The 21,056-nt window shown below is 43.5% G+C and overlaps 2 protein-coding genes across 6 annotated transcripts in view; one reads left to right on the top strand and one right to left on the bottom strand.

Moving 5' to 3' along the window:
* LOC101940431 (transmembrane protein 126A) overlaps positions 1–8,311 on the top strand; it is an 18,931-nt gene extending 10,620 nt beyond the window's left edge. For 2 of the 3 annotated variants that reach the window (XM_005287549.4, XM_024107515.2), the window contains 3 exons: positions 6,106–6,299; positions 6,915–7,029; positions 7,964–8,311. In XM_005287549.4, coding sequence (XP_005287606.1) covers positions 6,106–6,299; positions 6,915–7,029; positions 7,964–8,168 — 514 coding nt within the window. In that variant the 3' untranslated portion in view covers positions 8,169–8,311. The remainder of the gene's footprint in view (positions 1–6,105; positions 6,300–6,914; positions 7,030–7,963) is intronic. The other variant, XM_005287551.4, reaches the window with a different exon arrangement.
* The window catches only part of CREBZF (CREB/ATF bZIP transcription factor), a 26,235-nt gene extending 5,179 nt beyond the window's left edge, over positions 1–21,056 (bottom strand). Inside the window, exons 1-4 of one of the 3 annotated variants that reach the window (XR_010601158.1) lie at positions 19,932–21,056; positions 19,264–19,341; positions 17,704–17,774; positions 9,929–14,159 (exon numbers count right to left, since the gene is read on the bottom strand). Coding sequence is in view for 1 of the 3 variants with exons in the window: in XM_005287548.4 (XP_005287605.3) it covers positions 19,293–19,341; positions 19,932–20,815 (933 nt within the window). In the remaining 2 variants the exon portion in view is untranslated. Of the gene's footprint in view, positions 1–9,928; positions 14,160–16,667; positions 17,775–19,263; positions 19,342–19,931 lie in introns of those variants that run through there. The other 2 variants (XR_010601160.1, XM_005287548.4) reach the window with 2 other exon arrangements.

Raw genomic sequence — 21,056 nt, 5'->3', positions numbered from 1 at the left:
AGACAACCTAAATTCTCAATAAAAGGATTAGGGCCTATCTTATAGTGCCCTCCTTCTACCGGACCAGGCTTTGCTCTTGCTGAGTCAGCTCACTCCTTAGGTTAATTCTGTCTGAGCTCTCTCTCAAGGAATCCAAGGAAGCAGTTTGCAGCAGGGTTAGTTGTTTTATTTAAGCCTTCTTAACAAAATCAAAACCTTGCAGATTCTTCCCTCAAGGTCTGTGCATGCTGACTTGTCCATTCCCCAAGGCTGGCTCTGTCTACACAAGCACTTTTGTTGGTCAGGAGTATGAAAAAAAAAAAAAAAAAAACCACACCACCAAAAGCACCGATGTAGACAGCACTGTGTTGAAAGGAGATGCTCCCCCCACTGACATAGCTACCACTACTTGTTGGGGGTAGTTTAATTATGCCGACAGGAGAGCTCTCTCCTGTCAGCATTAAGTGGCTACATGGGACACCTTACAGCAGCGCAGCTGTGCCGCTGTAAGGTCTGTTGTGTAGACATAGCCTCAGTCCCTCACACCAGTAACCAAAACTTCCTGGCTCTTACCTAGGAGTCTCAGCAATAAAGTACTCCACACAATCTCCCGCCTCTCTGTTTGGTTTTTAGAGCAGTTCCTCTTTGTAGCAGCTCCACTAGCAGTCTGCACTGCCCCAGCCCTGTCAACTTTCTGGAGAATATTACTCTCTTCTCTCCCACCCCTCATTTCTTGCTGGCTTCTTTTATAAAGATTAGCTCATTAAGTTGCAACTCTCTCTCCAGTGCAGAGGGCAGGGCTAATCAGACAGACAGCTGTAGGCCTCTGACCCCAAAGGAATTATCCTTATACCTTCATACTCCCTCAGCTTTCCCCCACAACCTCAGCAACTAGCACCCATCCATCAAACAATCTCTAAAACACTCCATCACCAGCATCAACTTCTTGGACACCACAACCAGCTTCAATAATTGTACCCTACAGGCAACGATATACAAGAAGCCCACAGATAACCACACCTACCTGCACAGCTCAGTAACTGTCCCAGACACACCAGGAAATCTATTATCTACTGCCAGGCTCTCAGATACCGCAGAATATACTCTGAAGAGACAGTCCAGGAGACGCACTTAAAACTGCCTTACCCAAATAAGGACACTCCAGCAGAGAAGTAGATCGTATCATGGAACAGGCCACCCCAGTACCACAGTAGATTGTGCTTCAAGACGGGAGGGGACTGGGGGGAATTGACAGCACACCCCTAATTGTCACCTACCACCCTGCACTAGAACCCATACGTAGCATAAGCAGATAATTACAACCCATAGTAAATGGGAACTACATCCTTAACTAAATCTTTCATGACCCCCTGCCCCTTTTCTGGCCTTCAAATACCCCAACCTTGCCAAGCTTCCCACAGACCAGGACACACCAATTCAAAGTGACACCAGCCCCTGCCATACAACAAATGCAAAACTTGCAGGCAATCTCCACTGTATGATGGCCAATACCCCCCCCACACACACACACACACACACACACCTTTCAGGATTTATGGGTCCTACATATGCTCATCACTACATGTGGTGTACCACATTCAGTGCATCAAAGGCCCCCAACAACAAATTATGTGTGAAACCAATCAATCACTAGGCTCTCCAATGAACTCGCACATAAAAATGATCAGACACGCTATCCACCGTGATTGAACACTTTTCACAAAGTAATCACTCTATATCACTCACAGTCCTCATCCTTAAAGGAAACCTGCACAACACCTTCAAAAAATGAGCCTGGGAATTTAAACTCATCAGTCTGCTGGATGCTAAAAATCATGGACTTAACAGAGACAGATTTTATGGCCCATTACAACTTGTTACACACCCTGCTGCCTACTAGCCCTCCATTGTCCTACCACAGAAGAGCTTTTAATGGCCCACTTCATTGCAGGAAACCATTTAAAATATGTGACTTCCCTATGCTTAACAATCTATTTCACCATATCTTCTCCATACCTGAGGAAGAGTTTGGTGATGCTTGAAAGCGTTTGCACCAACAGAAATGGTCCAATAAAAGCTCACCCACTTTGTGTCTCTCATTTGTAAGTTTTGGTAGTACCAAAGGAAAATGACTGTCACATATTAATCTAATCTTTCAAAATCAGGCTTGAGCTATATAGCATCTTAAACTACAGGTAGCTTGTATTCACTTTTGAAAATTAGGTAAATATAACCAGGGATTGAGAAGGTCAGGATTTTCCTATTCAAAACTATAAGTGAATTTCTACCCTAAAATGTTTTTGATGCAGATGCTGAAGTGTTTGGAGGATTGGAACCTAAATCTATATAGGTGGTGGTGTTTGTTTTTTTAAATCAATGATTAATTTTGCTTTAAAGTATTTAGAATATTTAAGTTCTGTAAATGGGTGGATTTTAATAAATAATTATTTTAATTTCTAAATGTTATAGAGATTGTCACATTTGATAATTTTGTAAATACATGAGACATTTGGTTTTGAATAAATTTTGTAGCCAGTTAAGCATTTAATTTTGTTTGAGTTTAAGCAGGAAATCCAACTTAAGGATGGCACTTTAAAAAATACACATAAAGATGGCACAGCATCAGAAGCAACGTAGCTTCCAATTAATTCCTTGACCTGGCAATGGCTGTCATTCTGGGAATATATAATTAATGAACAGCTAGTGTTATAGGACTAAAGTGTTGTTTTCACCTGCCTAATTTACCATGCTGGTTGTAAGTGTCAGAGGGGTAGCCTTGTTAGTCTGTATCCACAAAAACAACAAGGAGTCCGGTGGCACCTTAAAGACTAACAGATTTATTTAGGCATAAGCTTTCATAGCTAAAATGGTGTTTTTTACCCATAAAAGTTTATACCCAGATAAATCCGTTAGTCTTTAAGGTGCCACCGGACTCCTCGTTGTTTTTATGCTGGTTATAGTTTTATATACGAACGCACAGCTTGCTTCAGTAAATCAAGCATGTGAAACAAACTCCTGTTACAAACTGCCAGTCAAGCTTACAAAATTGACATTTTTGAATTCCATTTATTGTTTTAGATATTGTAATGAAATGTAGTGTGTTCAAGCTGCCCCATCAAAAGTTCCCCATTCTATAAAGCAGGGGTCGGCAACCTTTCAGAAGTGGTGTGCTGAGTCTTCATTTATTCACTTTAATTTAAAGTTTCGCCTGCCGGTAATACTGTTAATGTTTTTTAGAAGATGTCGCTCTAAGTCTATATTATATAACTAAACTATTGTTGTATGTAAAGTAAACAAGGTTTTCAAAATGTTTAAGAAGCTTCATTTAAAATTAAATTAAAATGCTGATCTTACGCCACCAGCCTGCTCAGCCCGCTTCCAGCCTGGGGTTCTGTTCACCTAGGCCTGCAGCGGGCTGAGCAGGACCTGTGGCCGGGACGCCGGCTGGCAAGGGGCTGGGTGTTGGGGGGGGAGGTCCAGGCAGAGGGCTGGGGTGTGTGTGGAGGTGCAGGGCAGAAGGCTGGGTGTGTGTGGGGGTTCAGGGCTGAGGTGTGTGTGGAGGTGCAGGGCAGAAGGCTGGGTGTTGGAGGGGGACTCTAGGTCAGGGCAGAGGGTTGGTGTGTGTGGAGGTGCAGGGCAGAAGGCTGAGTGTGTGGGGGGGTTGAGGGCTGGGGTGTGTGTGGAGGTGCAGGGCAGAGGGCTGGGTGTTGGGGGCAACTCGAGGTCAGGGCACAGGGTTGGTGTGTGTGGGGGGGTGCAGGGCAGAAGGCTGGGTGTTGGGGGCTATTCAAGGTCAGGGCTGGGGGTGTGTGGGGGGGTGCAGGGCAGAAGGCTGGGTGTTGAGGACGACTCGAGGTCCAGGCAGAGGGCTGGGGGTGTGTGGAGGTACAGGGCAGAAGGCTGAGTGGGGGGGGTGGGTTCTGGGCAGAGGGCTGGGGTGTGTGTGGAGGTGCAAGGCAGAAGGCTGGGTGTTGGGGGCGACTTGAGGTCAGGGCAGAGGGCTGGGGTGCATGTGTGGGGGTTCAGGGCAGAGGGGTGGGCGGTGCAGGGTAGAGGGCTGGGGTGCTCGGCTCGTGGAGGTGCTCCCAGCCCCCTGCCCTGAGCGGCTCAAGGCAGGGGGCTGGGAGGGATATGCCCTGTTCCACCCCCTTCCCACCCTCCGTCCCTACCTGTCTCTGCCTGCTCTACGGAGCAGCGAGCACGCTGCCGCTCGGCTCTGCTCCGCTCCCCCTCCCCCTCGCAAGGGCCATCGCTGGCAAGGAGAGGGAGGAGGAGGAGGGGCCGGAATGCACCATGCTGTGGGAAGAAACGGGGGAGGGGGGAAGCTTGGCTGCCGCAGGACCAAGCTTCTGCCCCCGCAGGGGAGAGCGGGAGGTGGGGGACCGAGACACACACACACCCCCCGCTCTCCCCTGCTGGGGAAGGAGGCAGAAGCTTGGTCCTGCGGCAGCCAAGCTTCCCTCCTCCCCCATTTCTTCCCCAAACGTGGCGCTTTCCGGCCCCTCCTCCTCCTCTCACCGGGCAGGCAGCGTGCCACTCAAAATCGGCTCGCGTGCCGTAGGTTGCCGACCCCTGCTATAAAGTGATCTGTGCTAGCATAACCTTGTGCCCAAACAGGGCCTCCTTGAAGTTAATGGGGCTCAACATGGAAGGAAGGGGCCATGCACAGACTTCAGCTGGTAAGCTCAGAGCAAGAGGAGTTGCCAGTAACTGCAGAGGTCCCCTGCCGTGATCCCATGGTTTGTGTTGTTTTCTCTTCCCACCGCCTTGGCTCTCATGCTGAGACTAAATCTACATTGTGGAATGGTCATGGTGGAAGAAAGGCTAATACCTGGATTTATATCAGTAGCACTCAGAATCGGTGGCCCATTCTGGTAGGTGCTGTACAAACACATAGGAAGTGCATGCCTCAAAAGAATTTAATCTAATGTAAAATAAGATGCAACATGTGTAACAAACCTAAGTCAGAAAAAGGGAGGAAGGATTGAAGGTGATGCAGTTACACAAGGTGGCTTATGCACAACCTGATGATTCAGATAAAAGTAATTTTTGCAATTAATTATATAATTCTTACTAAGTCCAGTTTGTTTCCATAACACTTGTCTATTATGTATTAACTCTGGGCTTTTTTTAAACCTACCTCTGCCTATTTGTTTGTTAAACTTAAGCAACTTGGGGTATTGTAGTGTCAGAGCAAGTAGGCTGGGCATTTGAACTAAAGGGCAAATAGAGGGATAATTGGGATAGAATAGGAAGGGGATGGGACCGAGTTCTTTCATCCTGTAGCCACTCTAATGCATGCAATAGCGGCTGCGAGAAGGGCGGCCAGCACATCCCTCGGCCTGCCCCACTTCCCGCAGCCCCCATTGGCCTGTAACGGTGAACCGCGGCCAGTGAGAGCTGCGATTGGCCGAACCTGCGGATGCTGCAGGTAAGCCAGCGGCTTTCCCTGATGGGCCGCGCGCCAAAAGTTGCTGATCCCTGTAGTAGAAATACGCAGCCTGTGACAACTTACCAAAATTCATGGAGTAGCCTCCCTGTGAAAATTATTGCCCACCCCTGGCCTAAGTGGTTGTGCTTCTGCTGTTTAACACCAAGGCTAAACTTCAATTAATTAGTTGTTTTTTTCCAGACAGCTTTTTGTGTAGGGGCTTCTCACATAACCTAGTGTTTTTATTAGAACGCTACCATGGGGAAGCATAAATGATCATTTCCAAGACTCATAGCATTTACTGTACCAAATCAGACTGTTCCTCAAAAACAGTATTTTTACCCCTGTGAGTCGCCTATGCCTTCTGTCTGGCTATGCCTGTGATCCCCTAGAAGTGTAGAATCTCAGTTTTAGAAGATAACCCGTACATGTAATTCACTTGGCCAATTGTGCATACTTGGAAGTATACCTACTTGTTCTTCCCTGATCCTTACCACTATCACAGTAACTTCAGGCAATGGCAGAGAATACTGTACCAGTGTACTAGTTGCTTCTGAAAGCAGGACAACTCCATTTTAGATCATCTTCAGCGTAGTAATTTAATACAGCATGTTCCCAAAGACATAAGACTGAGCAAACAGATTTCCTGTACACCACAGTTGCAGAAAATGTTAACCTAATTTCCCCCCCAACAGGAAACTCTTTAAACATGGATCATACTTCCTGGGAATAAATGGAGGCTTTTGTGGTTTAATAGCAAACAATCTTTTCAGACGCATCCTAAATGTGACGCAGGCTGGGATTGCTTCTAGTTTGCCAATGGCTGTTCTTCCATTCCTCGCAACAGCAGCAATGTACCAAGCTGCGATAACTGAACCTTTAATTTCAGGTAAATTTTTAATTCCTTATGAAGGGCACTGTTTTCAAAACTCCCATGTCATAAAAACTGTCTGTGCTTTATATATAATGCCAGAAAAGCTTATGCTATTTGCAAAACAGTGAAGCAATGTAGCGTTGAAAACCTCACCTTGTACATGAACTGCCACGTGCACAGAATAATGTCAAAAGACAACAGTTTTTTACATTTATGCATATACAAAAAAAACATTCTTCAACCTGAATGGGGTTTAGATGAGGTGAGATGAGATGGATAGAGCAGATTTTTCTATGACATGCCCCACTAATTGTTGAACACTTCACCATCAGTGGATCTGTGTTTGAATCAGTAATATTTAGTGCATGCTGGCACTTCAGTTTAGATGCAATTACAGCAATACAAATTGGGTTATATTTGATTGAAATCTCTATAGAGCTGAATGGTGGAGATGTGTCATAATACAATAGGTAGACTGTTCTAGTTAATCTCTTTAGTTGCAGTTCATCATGGCCATTTCCACTGACAATATATTTCACTTCAGAGTGAAACCTCTTGAAGCTAAGGTTAAAATGTAAAAACAACGTAGATATTGTATCTTAACTGTGAAATGACTTGTTTGTCATCTAGGTGATCTAACGTGTGCACCCTGTGCCATGGTCAGAGGAGGATTAATTGGGTCTGTTATGGGTGGTCTATATCCCATTTTCTTGGCCATTCCTATAAATGCAGGACTTGCAGCCAGGTATGTGAAATTTTGTTAAACTTTGGTTTCTTGGGACAAATTAATTCTACACAGTTCTTATTAAAGCTCACTTGGCTATTTCAGTCTTTTTGGATATTACATAGCAAAAAGGTTTTAAGATGGTTGGAATAAGTAAGATTGCAGAGCAGCATTCAAAAAAGTTATCCTACCTAGCCCCTGCTGCGTGGGACATCTGTTCTATAGGAAAACCAGTTGCTTGAAATATGTCTAAACTAATGTTTGAAGGTCTTTGAACAGAAGGTGGATAACTAAGCATAGTACTAATCAATTGGAACAGAACAAGATTAAGCATTTAATACAAGAGGTATTGTATTGAGCAAGGAACTAAGGACAGAGGCCAGGCACATGAGCTCCCATCTCAATGTTGACTCCCTTTTGTGATCCTAGGCAAATTACCTCTCTGCCTCCACTTGACAAAATGAGGGTAATACTTACCCCTCAGGGGCATTCTAAGGACTAGTTTGTAAAGCAATTTGAAGATGAGCCTTATAATCATGGCAAGTATTAATACTGTGCTTCCAATCTGGAATACCAGATCACTGGTTCCTAGTACCCAACAAAGCTAGTAAGGGTATGTCTACACAGGAACAAAAAAACCCCGGCGGGCCGACAGGGTCACAGGGCTGTTTCATTGCTGTGTAGACTTCCAGCTCAGGATGGAGCCTGAGCTCTGGGACCTACAGCCTGGGCTCCCGCCCAGCCCGCAGGTCTAGACAGCAATGAAACAGCTCTGCATCCTCAGCTCCATAAGCCCGAGTTGGCTGGCATGGGCCAGCTAAAGTTATCCAGTTGCTTTGTAGACATACACAAATTTTAGGTGTTGGGAATAGAGGGTAATATTTTAGAGAGGAAGATGGGGGGAATTGGTGGTAAAGTAACAAGACTAAGTTTTATTGGCTTTTGTTCTGTATAGGTACAGCTCAGCTCCGTTGCCTGAGAAAGAGAATATCTTACGCTTTTGGATTAAAGTCTCTCAACCAGTCTTTAAGAAGATGAGTTTTGCTATTCTTCTGCAGGCTGCATTTGGAATGTACCTCAGCTCAAGACAGTATGGAATATTTATGAAAATGCTCCAGTTGCCTGAAGCAAGCAGCAATCCTGAAGAACTCAAAGATTAAAACTGAAAAATACACAACTCCCTCTAATGCTTGGGTGGGTTACTACAATAAACCATGAAACTATATTGCTTTGTGGGTTTTTTTAAATAAGTAAATCAAGACTTCTCAATGTCTTTCACTATTAAATTGTGAACTGAAACAGAGGATTTTTGTTGTGTGCTACTTTTAGAGGGGTAATACCCACTTCCCAAACACAGATTTTTGGAAAGCACAAATCACTGTTGATTATGTATGACCCCTACTAACTTATCAGAGCAAAGTTTGTGCAGGGTTTTTTTAAGTTGCCAGGGAGCACTCATAACTTCCTAAATATATGAAATACATATATGCTGATTTTGTGCATCAATTGAATGGGATTAGAGTTGCTGCATTAATATACCCATGTCCTGCCCCCCCCAATCATCAACCACATGTTGAGTCCAGAGGCAATGTACAGGTATTTAGAACTAACACCAAATAGAGTTAATTCAGCATTGAATTAGGGATCTTGCTGGCAGTCTTTATAGTTTTGTGCTCTGGTAAACCAGACTTTTTAGTGCAAGTTGAACTTTGAGCAATTTAATACTTCTGATGCCTCATCCGTTTGACATACCTTATTTGAGCACCTGTTCATCAATGGACTTACACACACAATACATCTATAACCTGGATTTTCATTCACGTTACAAACCAAAAAGCAATATGGGTATGTAAGTTACCATAGTATAAGCATTGTATTATTTTACCTGCTCATGAGTTGAGACTCAATCTGTTCCAAGCCAAGAACGCAGAATCTAGATCAGTCCTTGTTCATTTCCCATGTAATAGTATCTTGTCTAGTTTAAAGTATGCTAAGCAACCCTCAGCTTCCATCACTTCCTTAGGATATTATTGCACAGCAAAACATCTTGCCCTCAGGAAAGTTTTCTTAATGTATCCTATTTAAACCACCAAAAGTGTGTTGGGCATTTTTACATAAGACAGGGAAGTGAATTAGTCAGACATGCTCAGTTCTCTTCCATGAAAAGATGTCCACAACTCATTACAGTTGCCCTCCATGCTGGAGTAGTTACACAGCTGCAGTGCAATGACATCAGAGAGGGCAAATAACTCAAGAGACCCACATACCAGGCAGCAGTTCCATCCTTAGCCAATGTGGCCATGTCTGCAAGGACAACCACCTCGTGGGGGACAGACTGAGTTGTTTTTGTTTTTTTTGGAGGGGAAAGAGGGCGTTAAATTTTTAAAATCTGAGCTTGTTTCCAACAACCCTGAAGTCTTTCGAGGAGCTTATTCTACAAGATTAAACTTAATCATGGATGCATGCATAGGACCAGCTCTATTTTCTCACCAACTGAAACTAATGCTCCAGAGTTTGGCTGCAGACAATGTAAAACACACTTTTCAGCATTCTCAAAATAACCAGAACATGCTCTCCCTCTTCTAGAAGTCCTTGGGGGAAATTTGAGCAGCTGGAGGAAGAAGTCTTACCTTAGATTTTTTCAGGGATTGGGTTTCTTAACTCTTTAAATTTTCCTCCAAGCTGAGGGTGTGGAGTGAGAGGTCAGAAGCAGCTCTGGACAAGATGGTTCTAGACTCAACCCACCTCTAATTCCCTGAGTAAGAGCTAGCTTCCAGCAGCTCACTTTGCCAGACTTGGTTATATGCATAACAGCTTTCAATTAACCAGGAGAAAACTTAGAACACAAATTTTCAAAACCTGATTTTAAAAAGATGCCCACACTGAAATATGATCAGAATAAAAACATCAATTGTCAGGATTGAGAGGTCAAGTAATTATATTGCATACACATCTTTTAAACAGGCTTTGGAAGGACTGGATTTTTATCAGTAAATGTTGGTAAGTGTCCATTTCACTGTAGACACACAAACCTACAACATAACATTTCCTTTTAGGGTAACTGAAATTTACAGATAGGCAAAGAAAGAAAAATGGTGCTTGAGAATGTAAGTGTTTGATTTAAGAATATTCCATTTATATATTTTGACATGGGATGTTAACAATTTGTATTTTAACCATGATAAAGTTTTAACATTTTGAAACTTGTCATTAAATTGGTTGATTGCCCCCCCCCATAATTTCCTACAACTGTGAAAGTTTAAACAGATACAAATAAAGAGTGCTTAAAAATAAACATTGATATCCATCAAAATTATAAAAAGGAAACAATTATGCCAAGCCTATTTACAAATAAAGAGCAAGAGTCCTATTCATGCCTATTACTCCCCTTACCTTAAGGCAGGCCTGCACAACATGCGGCCCGCGAGGGCTCGCTGTGCGGCCCGCGGGGGGGTGAGTAGGCAAGCGGCGGGTGAGGGACGGGGGCTGAGGAGGTGAGCGGGAAGTGGCGGGGGGTGAGTAGGTGAGCTGAGGGGTGTGGGGGGCTGAGGAGGCAAGCGGGCGGCCAGTGGCGGGGGGGCAGGTGAGCCGGCAGCAGAGGAGGAGGCGGCTGAGGAGGCAAGCGGGTGGGCAGTGGCAGGGGGTGAGTAGGCAAGCTGGGGGAGGGGGGCTGAGGAGGCGAGCGGCGAGTCGGTGGCTGACCTGTTCTACTGATCTGCTCTGGCTCCCATCCACTCTCCAAGGGTTGCAGCTGTCTGGAGGTGCCTGCCTTCCACACCTTCCTCATTCACACCTCATTCATTCAACAGGGCAATTGATTACAAAGTGGGGGGAAGATCTTATTCTACTTCTAGCAAAAAAGACATTTTTCTTTTACCTTAATTATACTACCTTAGGGGCCCGCTATAACATATTACCAAGGTTCAATACCGCTGTTTCGGTGGGGCGGCGCTGGGAAAGGAGGGCTTGTTTCTGTGGGGCAGGCAGCGCTGGGGGAGGGGGGGGTTGTTTCTGTGGGGCGGGTGTTGTGTTTCGGGGGGGCTGGGCAGTGCTGGGGGGTTTTGGCCCTCAGCTGTTTTCTTTTGAGTAATATGGCCCTTGCCGCTTTACGAGTTGTGCAGGCCTGCCTTAAGGTAATCTGCTGTTAGATATAGAAAATTCAGGACCAAAAATTCTTAAATATCCTTTGCGTGTCTTTTTCAATAAAAACAAGGAAGAAAAAAAGGCAAAATTATATTTAAATAAATGTAAATTCGATAAGTTGTGAAATTTCTTGATTGACTTGTAAGTCACCCCACCCTATTGGAATAACTATTGGAATAATTTCTTCCAGCTTTTACTTCCCAAAATTGAGACCCATCCTGCCAACATATACAGTATTCTGCATTGTTACTTGAACCCTAAATGGCAGACCACATATCTTCATTTCCACTTTTACTAGTCTGATGGAGAAGACAGAAAAGATGATGGCAAAGTGGGGTGAGGTTAATTTAAAAGCTTCCATATCCAGATACCAGAAAGGTCAAAGAATTTTGTAGCCGCCTATCATCCAATTTTGCATATAAAATTCATTAGCTTTCCTCTAAACAGGACAGTCAAGAGGCTGTAAGTGGTCTGTGCTTCTAGAGTAATGTGCAACCCTGTTTACCCAAAGAAATCTTTGGGTCTCACAAAATAAGTGGTCTGGGCTGATGTCAAGGTACAGTCACACTCAATACTGCACATTCTAGAGTGCTTATGTGAGATGCCAATTTGAAACACTCAAGGAATACACATTTAATGAGGGGGTAACTACAGTAAGTGCATAGATCTAGCAGGGCCTCAAATGTATCTTCTTTACAAACATACAGTGCAATCCCACCTACCAAATGTGTCTGAAGGACATGGAACACCCTTCACAAAAATGTAGTAAACTGCCAGCCAGCAAGCTCCCCAAATTTTAGAGTGACAAAGTGTGTCAGCTTGTTCAAGGGTAGCCTGCTCTAAAGAGAAAGTGATCCATGCTTTCATTCCCCAAGCCTAGAGTTTTATTAAAGACAATCATCAGGTCTGTCAGTGAATCTATACTCTTGGACTAGTATAAATGGAATGCACAGATGCTGTTTTATTGTATTTGTCCAACTTTCCAAAAATTGTGTGTATGCACTTGACAGTATAAGAAGAGCAACGTGATTGCTATGGCAGAGAAACAATCATGCATACAACAGTAATTCTTCTAGTTACCTAGGTAATTAAAAGCCTGTGGGGTGAGTCCGATTTACACAGGGGAAAATTAGCAGAATTTGGCCCTATATTTGTAATTTAGCTAATGAAACCTCACTATCCTCCCTCCGCCCACAGCACGAAGACCTCCACCATTCCCTTGTATTTTTCTTGCAATACTGGATTGCATCTAAACAAACATTTAGCCCCTGTACTGTTCAGCAGTGATCACCCGCACTCTAGGGTCCCATGACCGGAACAAAGGTATTTTACAGGGCAATATCAAAGGCGCATCATAGAGCTGAGAGAGAAAAGCTTACATAATCAACGCCTAGCTCAAATCAAACTAATTAGCATTACATTCATTCCGCTTTGGAAACTAAACTAGTTTAAAAAGTAACAATTGCAGCCCTGTAACTTTTTTTTAGACTGGTCACCTGATATTCTTTTACACTGAATAATTTATTCAAATGTAAAAACTTAACAAGTCAGTCTATATCAGGAGATGCAAAAAATAGGAATACACACATTGTGGCTACTGGCCAGTCACTGCTTAAAGTTACAAAGCCTGATACTGAAAGATTTTTAATTCATCCACTTTTGAAGTTGCACCAAGATAAAATGGTATTTAGGTTACTGATGCAATTTTTCTGTCAGTCAAAAATGTTTAGCATGGCTATTTAAAGATTCATCGATGGGGAAAAAGTTTTAATGCAGGGCTACTTGCCTCTCTTATTTTTATACATACAAGACTTACTTCTCAGTATGCCCCAGTACCTTTTGGCATTTCACACCTCAAAAAAAAATTTTTTTTCCCCAAAGTGGTTGAGTTACATAACTTCTAGTAGCAGCTACCATCACACAAATTGTAGGAATTCTATGAAAAGTAGTATCTATATTAAATACTGCAAATGGAAAAGTAAGCAAGAAAAAGATGTTCAAAATCCCAAGTCAGCAGTTATAGGTATGGTCAATTATTTTTAGTTGCATCCTTATCTGTAGAGATTCGTACCATCATGGCAAAAACAGGTTACACACAAAAAACACATTATCACTGCAGTAGCTTTCACTGCATTTTAAAGGAGAAATCTACTGTCCAATTAAGAAGCAATGTAGATGGATTCTGAAGGTAGTCAAGGTCTAAACTTCTGCCAGAATGATGGTGATTCAGATTATGGGAGGGAGGGTTGTTATTAGGGGAAAGGAATGGAGGAGAAGCCTGCATCTTAACAGAGCTCTCCGTTTTATGAACAGTGCTATAAAACATTACTTCACCCGTCACAACCAGGAGCAGCTTTCTTCTCCCCTTGCTCCAAATCCCCCTGGCAATAGATACTTCCTCCTCTTCTTGATTTCTCCCAAGCCCAGAACAAGGCATACCTCCCAAGAAAGCCCCATCCCTGGCACTCTGTTATCCCAACAGGGTGGGAGAGAAGAGTACCTCACCCACCACTGGTGACCTACTTTTTTCTGTGTGTAAAACTACAAAAAAAACTTTCTGAATACAAAATATCCATTTGGACACCAAGGGCATATGATGTACACCTACTGTGGCTTTTGTAAGTCTAAATAAATAATAGAGGCAAGTATAATAGGCTGCATACAAAGTATTACAATACCTTCCTTCATGCAGAAGATACCATATCCAAATATACAATTCCCAAAACATATTAGTCAAGGTTTTTAAAATTGGGTAATTTTATGGAAGTTTTATATGAAAAGCCTTTGCTGTTTTTTTAAAAATAAGTCCCTCAAAATTTCAAAGGAAACACTAGGACTCTCCATTTTTGGCAAGTGACCAAAAAAAAAAAAAAAAAATTGGTAACTCAGATACATCAGTAGATGCCAAAATTTGTGACATGGCTCCCCATAATTACTTTGATACCATCTTTCCAGGCAGTTACAGGTTGCAGAAAAATTGATTTGTTTTTCCCCCAGATGCTGCTAAGCTGTTTGGAGAAAAGAGAGAAAGGTTAATTTGCAATGCTATTAAAATGCACAGGCTTTTAAGATTACTGAGAATGAAGTCCTATTTCTTACTGATTACTGTAATTGTCTTAAGTACTAGAAAAAAGATCAGTACTGAAAAATGTAGCACTATCTCCATGCAGTTAAGACACAAAATGGTGATTCCCTTTTGTTTACGTGTATGTTCAGTTTATAACACCAATTATAATCTTTAAATCGGTTATTCCTTGGTAGTGCACAGCACAAAACAAAGCCAGCCATATAACTCTTCCAGCTGGTCATTAAGCCAAGAAATACGCTCCCTTATGTCATTATTGCTTAAATAATTTTAACAACTACTTTTTATTTATTAAATTAATCTTCTTCCTGAAGTATTTCCCCCATTTCTTTTGTTATAAATAAGGTTAAGATTTTGTCATGGTTATTTTTAGTAAAAGTCATGGACAGGTCACAGGAAAAACAATAATTCACAGAAGCCTGTGACCTGTCTTTGACTTTTATTAAAAATAAGGTGGGGGCTAACTGCCAGGGGACCGGGGTAAGGGGGCTAAAACCCGTGGTAGCTGGGAGCCCACAGGGCCTGCCACCTCAAAGCCCAGAACTGAAGTTGAAGCAGAAAATGTCAGAGGTCTCTGAAAGTCATGGAATCCGTGACAGAATCTTATTCTTCGTTAGAACTGCTGTAGACTGAGCCAGACTACTTTCAGTACATGCAATGCCTACACTTAAATTAGAGATGGAGAGGCAACCAATAACTCTACACACCAACAAGCCACTTTCTTGAAGTGCACTGTCCAAAGAACAAACCTCTTTTTAAGACTCTCTCAACAACTGAGCATTATGATACAGCCTTGCAGTCAAACTCTGAAAATCTGTTAAAATTTATCAACTCTGTACTCTCAAACCCCTGCATATATCCAGAAATGTAAACCACATGGGAAGTGTAAGGCCACGTCTACACTACAGGTACCACAGCAGCATAGCTACAGTGGTATAGCTTTGCTGGCATAACTCCATACCGTAGATGCAGCCTTCAGTGACGGAACGGATTTTTCTGCTACTGAAGGAACACCACCTCCCCAAACAATGATAGCTAGACTGATGACAGAAGCATTCTTCTGGAATGCTTCCATCATCAACCTAGCGGCATTTTCACAGTGGTTAGGTCAGCATAGCTACACCACTCAGGGTGTGGATTTTGCACACACACCTGAGCAATGCAGCTATTTCGACCTAAATTTTAGGTGTAAACCAGGCCTAAATCAACAGTTACACTGCATCAAGTTTAGCCAATTAGTTAAACATTTAATTATTGTCATTTATTACATTTTTAGATAAACATATTGCAGAATGCAGTCAAAATAGAAAAAGCTGAATGTGTAAGGCCCTATTTAACTGGCAATACTACGGATTCCGCAATGAAAGGCTTCCACTGCAATTTTGACAGTGGGCGTTGCAAGAACCCCCGCTCTCAGTCCCAGGCTCCTGCTCTCAGCCCCAGGTGGCCAACAACAGAAAATCACGGAAAAGTAATAATGGACTTTGTTACCGCAAATAATAGGCTCAAATATTACTTTTCCACAATTTTCCATGACTTGCCTGCAGCTCAGCCAGTTTTTTGACAATCGTTTGCAATTCAAGTAGGGCCTTATGTGCACACCTATTACTAAATATAAAAAGCACTTTGTTGGCCCTTAGTCTACAATTTAGCATGTGAAAACAAGAACAGGACATAAAATTATGAACTAACAACATGAGAGTAAATAAAAAGTAGATAATCATCAATATTAGGAAACAAAAAATGAAATGAAAAAATGAGAAAGAGGTCACCAGAACATGGAAGTAGCTACTAAGGGTGCGTCTATACTTAAAACGCTACAGTTGTGCCACTGTAGTGCTCCAGTACAGACCCTATCTACACCAACAGGAAGGGTTCTCTCATTGGTGTAGATAATCCAATTAGCACGCTCTACATGGGAACTTACTTAGTCATCTTAACAATACTACTCATGCATGTGGATTTTTCACCCCCCTGACCAATGTAGTTGTACCGACCCAATTTTCTAGTGAAGACCAGGCCTAAGATTTCTACTTAAGTTACATGGTTTCTTGAAGAAATGCTCCACACAGTTAAAGTGCTATGTATTAAATTATATATTTAGTAAATCAGAGTGGTCACTGCAAACTCCAAGGAGAAAGTGTCACTGCATCTTAGACTCTTGAGAAACAGCAACAGTTTTATTCCATCCCCACCCACAAAAGATGTTCATTTAAAAGAGAAAGTAATTTTATCAAGCTGTGAGACAATTCAAAGTATGGTTTAACTCAAATACCAGTTTTATATTCTTGCTTAAAAAGCTTCCCAACTGATAAAAACATACAGACAACACTGTTAGCACTCCCTTTTTCAATTCCCAACCATCTAAAGATCCATCCATTAAAAACAAAATGTTGAGTTAATAAGATGAAAAAATTATTTGAGCCCATAATTGAAAGATCAACACATCTGGTTTTATTATAGTACTGTAGTCTTATTTGTACGGCACAGAGCTAATTACAAAGAAACATTTACAAGTTTTTCAAGTATTGTTAAGATATCAGTTCAAGGCTTCTGCTTCAAAAAGCTATATTTAACAATATTCCATACAGATAGCACAAATTGATTAGCATTCAAAGAATTTTCCCCTCTGTTTGGCTTACATATGATCCAGAAGGCACTAAAAATCCCTGCAGTCACATTCTTGGGGGTGGATCCTATTCCTAGTTGTACAGGCACACATCATTTTGCATGTTGTAAAATTAGCTGTTGCTCATATGCAGTAGATTTTACAGAACGCAGTGATACACATGTGCATGTTAGAGGCCAGGATTAAGTCCCAGATTGCTCTGATCCAACAACGAAGTGTTTATAATTGTGCAAAAGGGGGGAATCCTATTATAGAGCAAGATAGTGTCACATTTAAGTTAAAGTTAAGGTAACTTAAAAGGTTACCTTAAAGCTGACTAAAAATGCCATGGCAGTCTTCCATGCTTACTGTTTTAATACTTTTGTTGAATAAGATGATTACAAGTAAAGATGCGTTTCTCCAACAATGAGCTGTACAAACTCAGTCTAGGCTCAATCAAGTCCAGTTCTTCCCAGCTCACATATCTCCAAGAATAAGAGCTCTAAAGGTTAAATTCGGCTCTTAATGACACTTGGACTACCCCACTACCTACAACGGGGTTGTAGAAGTGTAAAAAATTGGAACTCTAAATAGACAATCTGACTGATACTGCATATGATGGAATAGAAGCCACAGCTAACTAGTTCTTAGCTGTGCTGGCTCTGTATTTCTGTGAACATGTAACTCTGAATACAAAGAAAGCAGAAGTAAAAAATTACCTTTGCACATAGTCACTTTTCAAATTAGTACCACACTAACTTTGGATTGGTGAGATTAGTTTTTCCAAACATTCAAGCTTTTCAAAAATGAAAGACAGCAGAAGCCCTGTTACCTCTTTTTCCCCCATTTCTTATACTACCTTTTAAAATAAAGCAGGAAATGTGGCCAGCAGCTGGTCCCGTCTCTTCTGCCCCAACAGAGCTGTATCCACTTTAGCATAAAGAAAAACAAGGATGCTAAATACACATATACTTTATCAAACAGTGATGTTTCACAAAGAAATTAGTTGTCTCTCCTCTTCTTTTAATTCCTATTACCACTAATGGGAGCTACTTAAGCACATCACTGAGCGAAGTAAACGCTTCAATTTACTCTTAATCCAACATATAAATCCATTTATTATAGATTAGTTTTAAGGCTTAGGTATATTAACTCAATCATTTTAGAATGTCTCAATTGTTAACTCTAGACTTAAGTTGACCCATTCTTTGTGAAACCTCACTTTACATTTAATTATTTTTCACAACCCTTTCTTCCCCAATTTACATACATGTAAATAATCTAAACATTTTAATACAGCCAAAAAATAAAAAGGTGTATTGTAACCTATTCATCTTGCAAGATAGATTAATATTAGTGCTGGTCCAAAAGCAACTCACACACGTTTGTCTGTGACCCCCAAATTATTTTATTCCTCCTCTCTTAACTAAACATGGAGGTCTGCATGAGCATTATTTTTTCAAACCATTAATGTCAAGACATAACTTTTGTTCACCTGCAGACTGTATTTCCTAACTGACTACAGAAAGTTAGAGATATTGCTGAATACTCAGAGATGCCAATTTAGGATCCCACAGTAAAGTTAAAAAATTGCATGCACACTTGTGTAAGTAAAAAGCCACTTTTGAAATACAAAGAATCTCAGTGAGCTTGGGTATACAGACTATTTATGGCGAACTAGAATTAGAGTTATTTCAATGCACTGCAATCTTTAACTTGTAATTCACATTACCGTTCTGTGAAAAAAAGTAGGTGACTTGCCTGCATTAGGGTGCCATTGTACAATGTTAATAATTGAAACCAATATTTGGGTTCTGTTTAACATACAACATTTTACATCACCAAGCAAGGTAGACGAATGAGAATTGATTTTCTTTTTTAAAGGGATATTGAGAACCACCAGGACTAGAATCAGGAATTGCATACCACTGGAAGGCACAAATCCTGACCTTTCAAAAGAAGAACAATTTGCTTCTAGTTCTGGGTGGTCTAAAGACAAAAGATCTTAAAAAAAAAAAAAAAATAATCACATCATACTGATTACCATATTATTTGTCCCTTCCCCTAGCCAGATGGATATTTCAGTAGCAAATATCTTAAAAACTGCTACTATTAGAAGGAAAGCAAACAGTGTAAGTTATTATTTTTCCATTATTTGAGAGATACTGGCTACTAAAATCAAGTTAAAATTCCACTGCAGAATATACGCAAGGGGAAGAATAATAATCAGAATGTGATTTTAATATCCACTACCTGTCCATCTGCCAAAGCTGGAAACATTTTGGCAAATCAGTACAAATGCTTTCAGGATGAGAAAACATTTCTAAGCACTGGTCCTGAACCAATGATCAGAAAAACCTGGACTAAGCATCAATGCAAGCTGTTTGATATCGCATTATGGGAATATATGGATCCTTACCAGGTTGCGAGGTGGAAAACGACTGTTCTTTAACCCCTACACAACGGAGCCTGGCAGGGCAAGCACCTAAAAAAGAAACTGTCAGAGAGGTTTAATAGTAATGTATAATTGAGACTTGTTACAGTTTTATATGCATGCTTTAACTGTTTGCTGATCAATACTATGTCTGTCCAGTGACGATGTCCTAATAAAGTAGCATTTTTCTTTAAAAAAAAAAAAAAAAAACAAGTATGTTCAGCTCCTCAGGATAAGCAGACTACACATTATCTGATTCAAAACAGGGTAGACAGTATTATCTTTACTGCCAACTGTGGGCACTGAGCACACCTTCATGCTTCAGGTTTGCATGATCTTTCACTCACTGCTGCAAACGGGCTCCGAATACCTGCATGTGTCAGTTTGCACAATATTTAGTACGCTGCTGTAAGCAGATCCCAAGCGCGCTATTTGTGCGCCAGTTTTGCGCGATCTTTACCCAATACAGGCTCCCAAGTGTGCCGTTCACGCGAGCTCTTTACCCTCTGCCACACAGGGGCGCTGTTCCCACGCCAGTTTTGCCTACCCCCTGTTTTTCAAGCCATGGCCTGCTTGCTCCGCCACGGCCCGAGGCCCCTGGATGTGGGCACAGACAGGTGAGAATAAAGACTGAAGCAGGTACTTGACCCTACATTTTGAAGGAGGCACATGCCCGCCTGGCACACAGGGAGCAGAACTCCACCGACAGCTGATCCCTGTCCACGTGGAGGCAGATCCCGCCGGAGGCCAGCCGCTCCTCCCCCTCCGGCTCCCCAGCATCCTGGCTCGGCAGGGCGTAGTCGTGGTCGCGGCTCTCGCCGGCCTGTGGCGGGTGCTGATGGGGCGGGTCCGTGTCCCTGAAGAGGCTGGTACGGAACCGGAGCCCACCCGCCCCGGCCAGGCGGCTCAGCAGCTGCCCCAGGGCGCTCTGGTTGGCCAGCACGGCCCGCAGGTAGCTGGTCTCCCGCTCCAGATCCCGCAGGCGCCGGTTCAGCCCCCGGTTGCGGTCTCGCAGCTGCCGGTTCTCAGCGGCCAGGCCCTGCAGGCGGCTCTCCAGCCCCAGCACGTACTGCTTCTTCTTCAGCCGGTTCAGGCGGGCCGCGGCCGCTGCCTTCAGCCGGCTCCCGGCCGCCACCCCGCCCGGGCTGGCCCCGCAGCTCCTCCGGCCCGGCGCGCTCAGGGGCGGCTCCGGCTCGTCCTGCTGCCCGCAGAAGCAGCCGCTCGGCTCCACGTCCAGGTCCCAGTGTGGCTGGGCCGCCTCCAGCAGGTCGCCCAGCTCCAGCCCCGCAAACGGGTCCTCCTGCTCCGCCGGCTCCTCGGCCCCAGCGGCCGCCTCCCCCATCGCCTGCTGCGGCTGCTCCAGGACGGCCGGGTCCCAGCGCTGCTGCTTGGTGCGGGGGCCCTCCGGCTCCTCCTCCCCGCCATCGCCTCCTCCGGCCCCAGGGGCCGGCCCCGCGCTGGGGAGCTGCCAGGCGGCGGCCGAGGGGCTTTCTCCGCCCGACGAGGCCGCCAGCAGCTGGGTCAGGCTGTGGCGCATGGTGGGGAGGGGGCGAGGCCTGGGCTTGCCCGCAGGCTAGTTCAGGGAGGGGGAGAGGAAGAGGATCCCCCGCAGGGGGAGGGGAGACGCCGCGGGACTGAGAAGCGAGCGAGGCTCCAAGGCCAGGCGGGACCCTGCCGCCGCCAGCCCCGGCAAGCAGGCCGCAGCGCGGGGGGCTGGAAATGGCGGCTGCTCTGGCCGGGGCTGCGCGGCCGCTAGTGCCGCGCGGAACCGGAAAGAG

The sequence above is a fragment of the Chrysemys picta genome, chromosome 1 (genome assembly GCF_011386835.1).
Source record: "Chrysemys picta bellii isolate R12L10 chromosome 1, ASM1138683v2, whole genome shotgun sequence".
Taxonomy (NCBI): domain Eukaryota; kingdom Metazoa; phylum Chordata; order Testudines; family Emydidae; genus Chrysemys; species Chrysemys picta.
The sequence above is the reverse complement of the archived record's forward strand: the minus strand, read 5'-3'. Positions and strand labels throughout refer to the sequence as shown.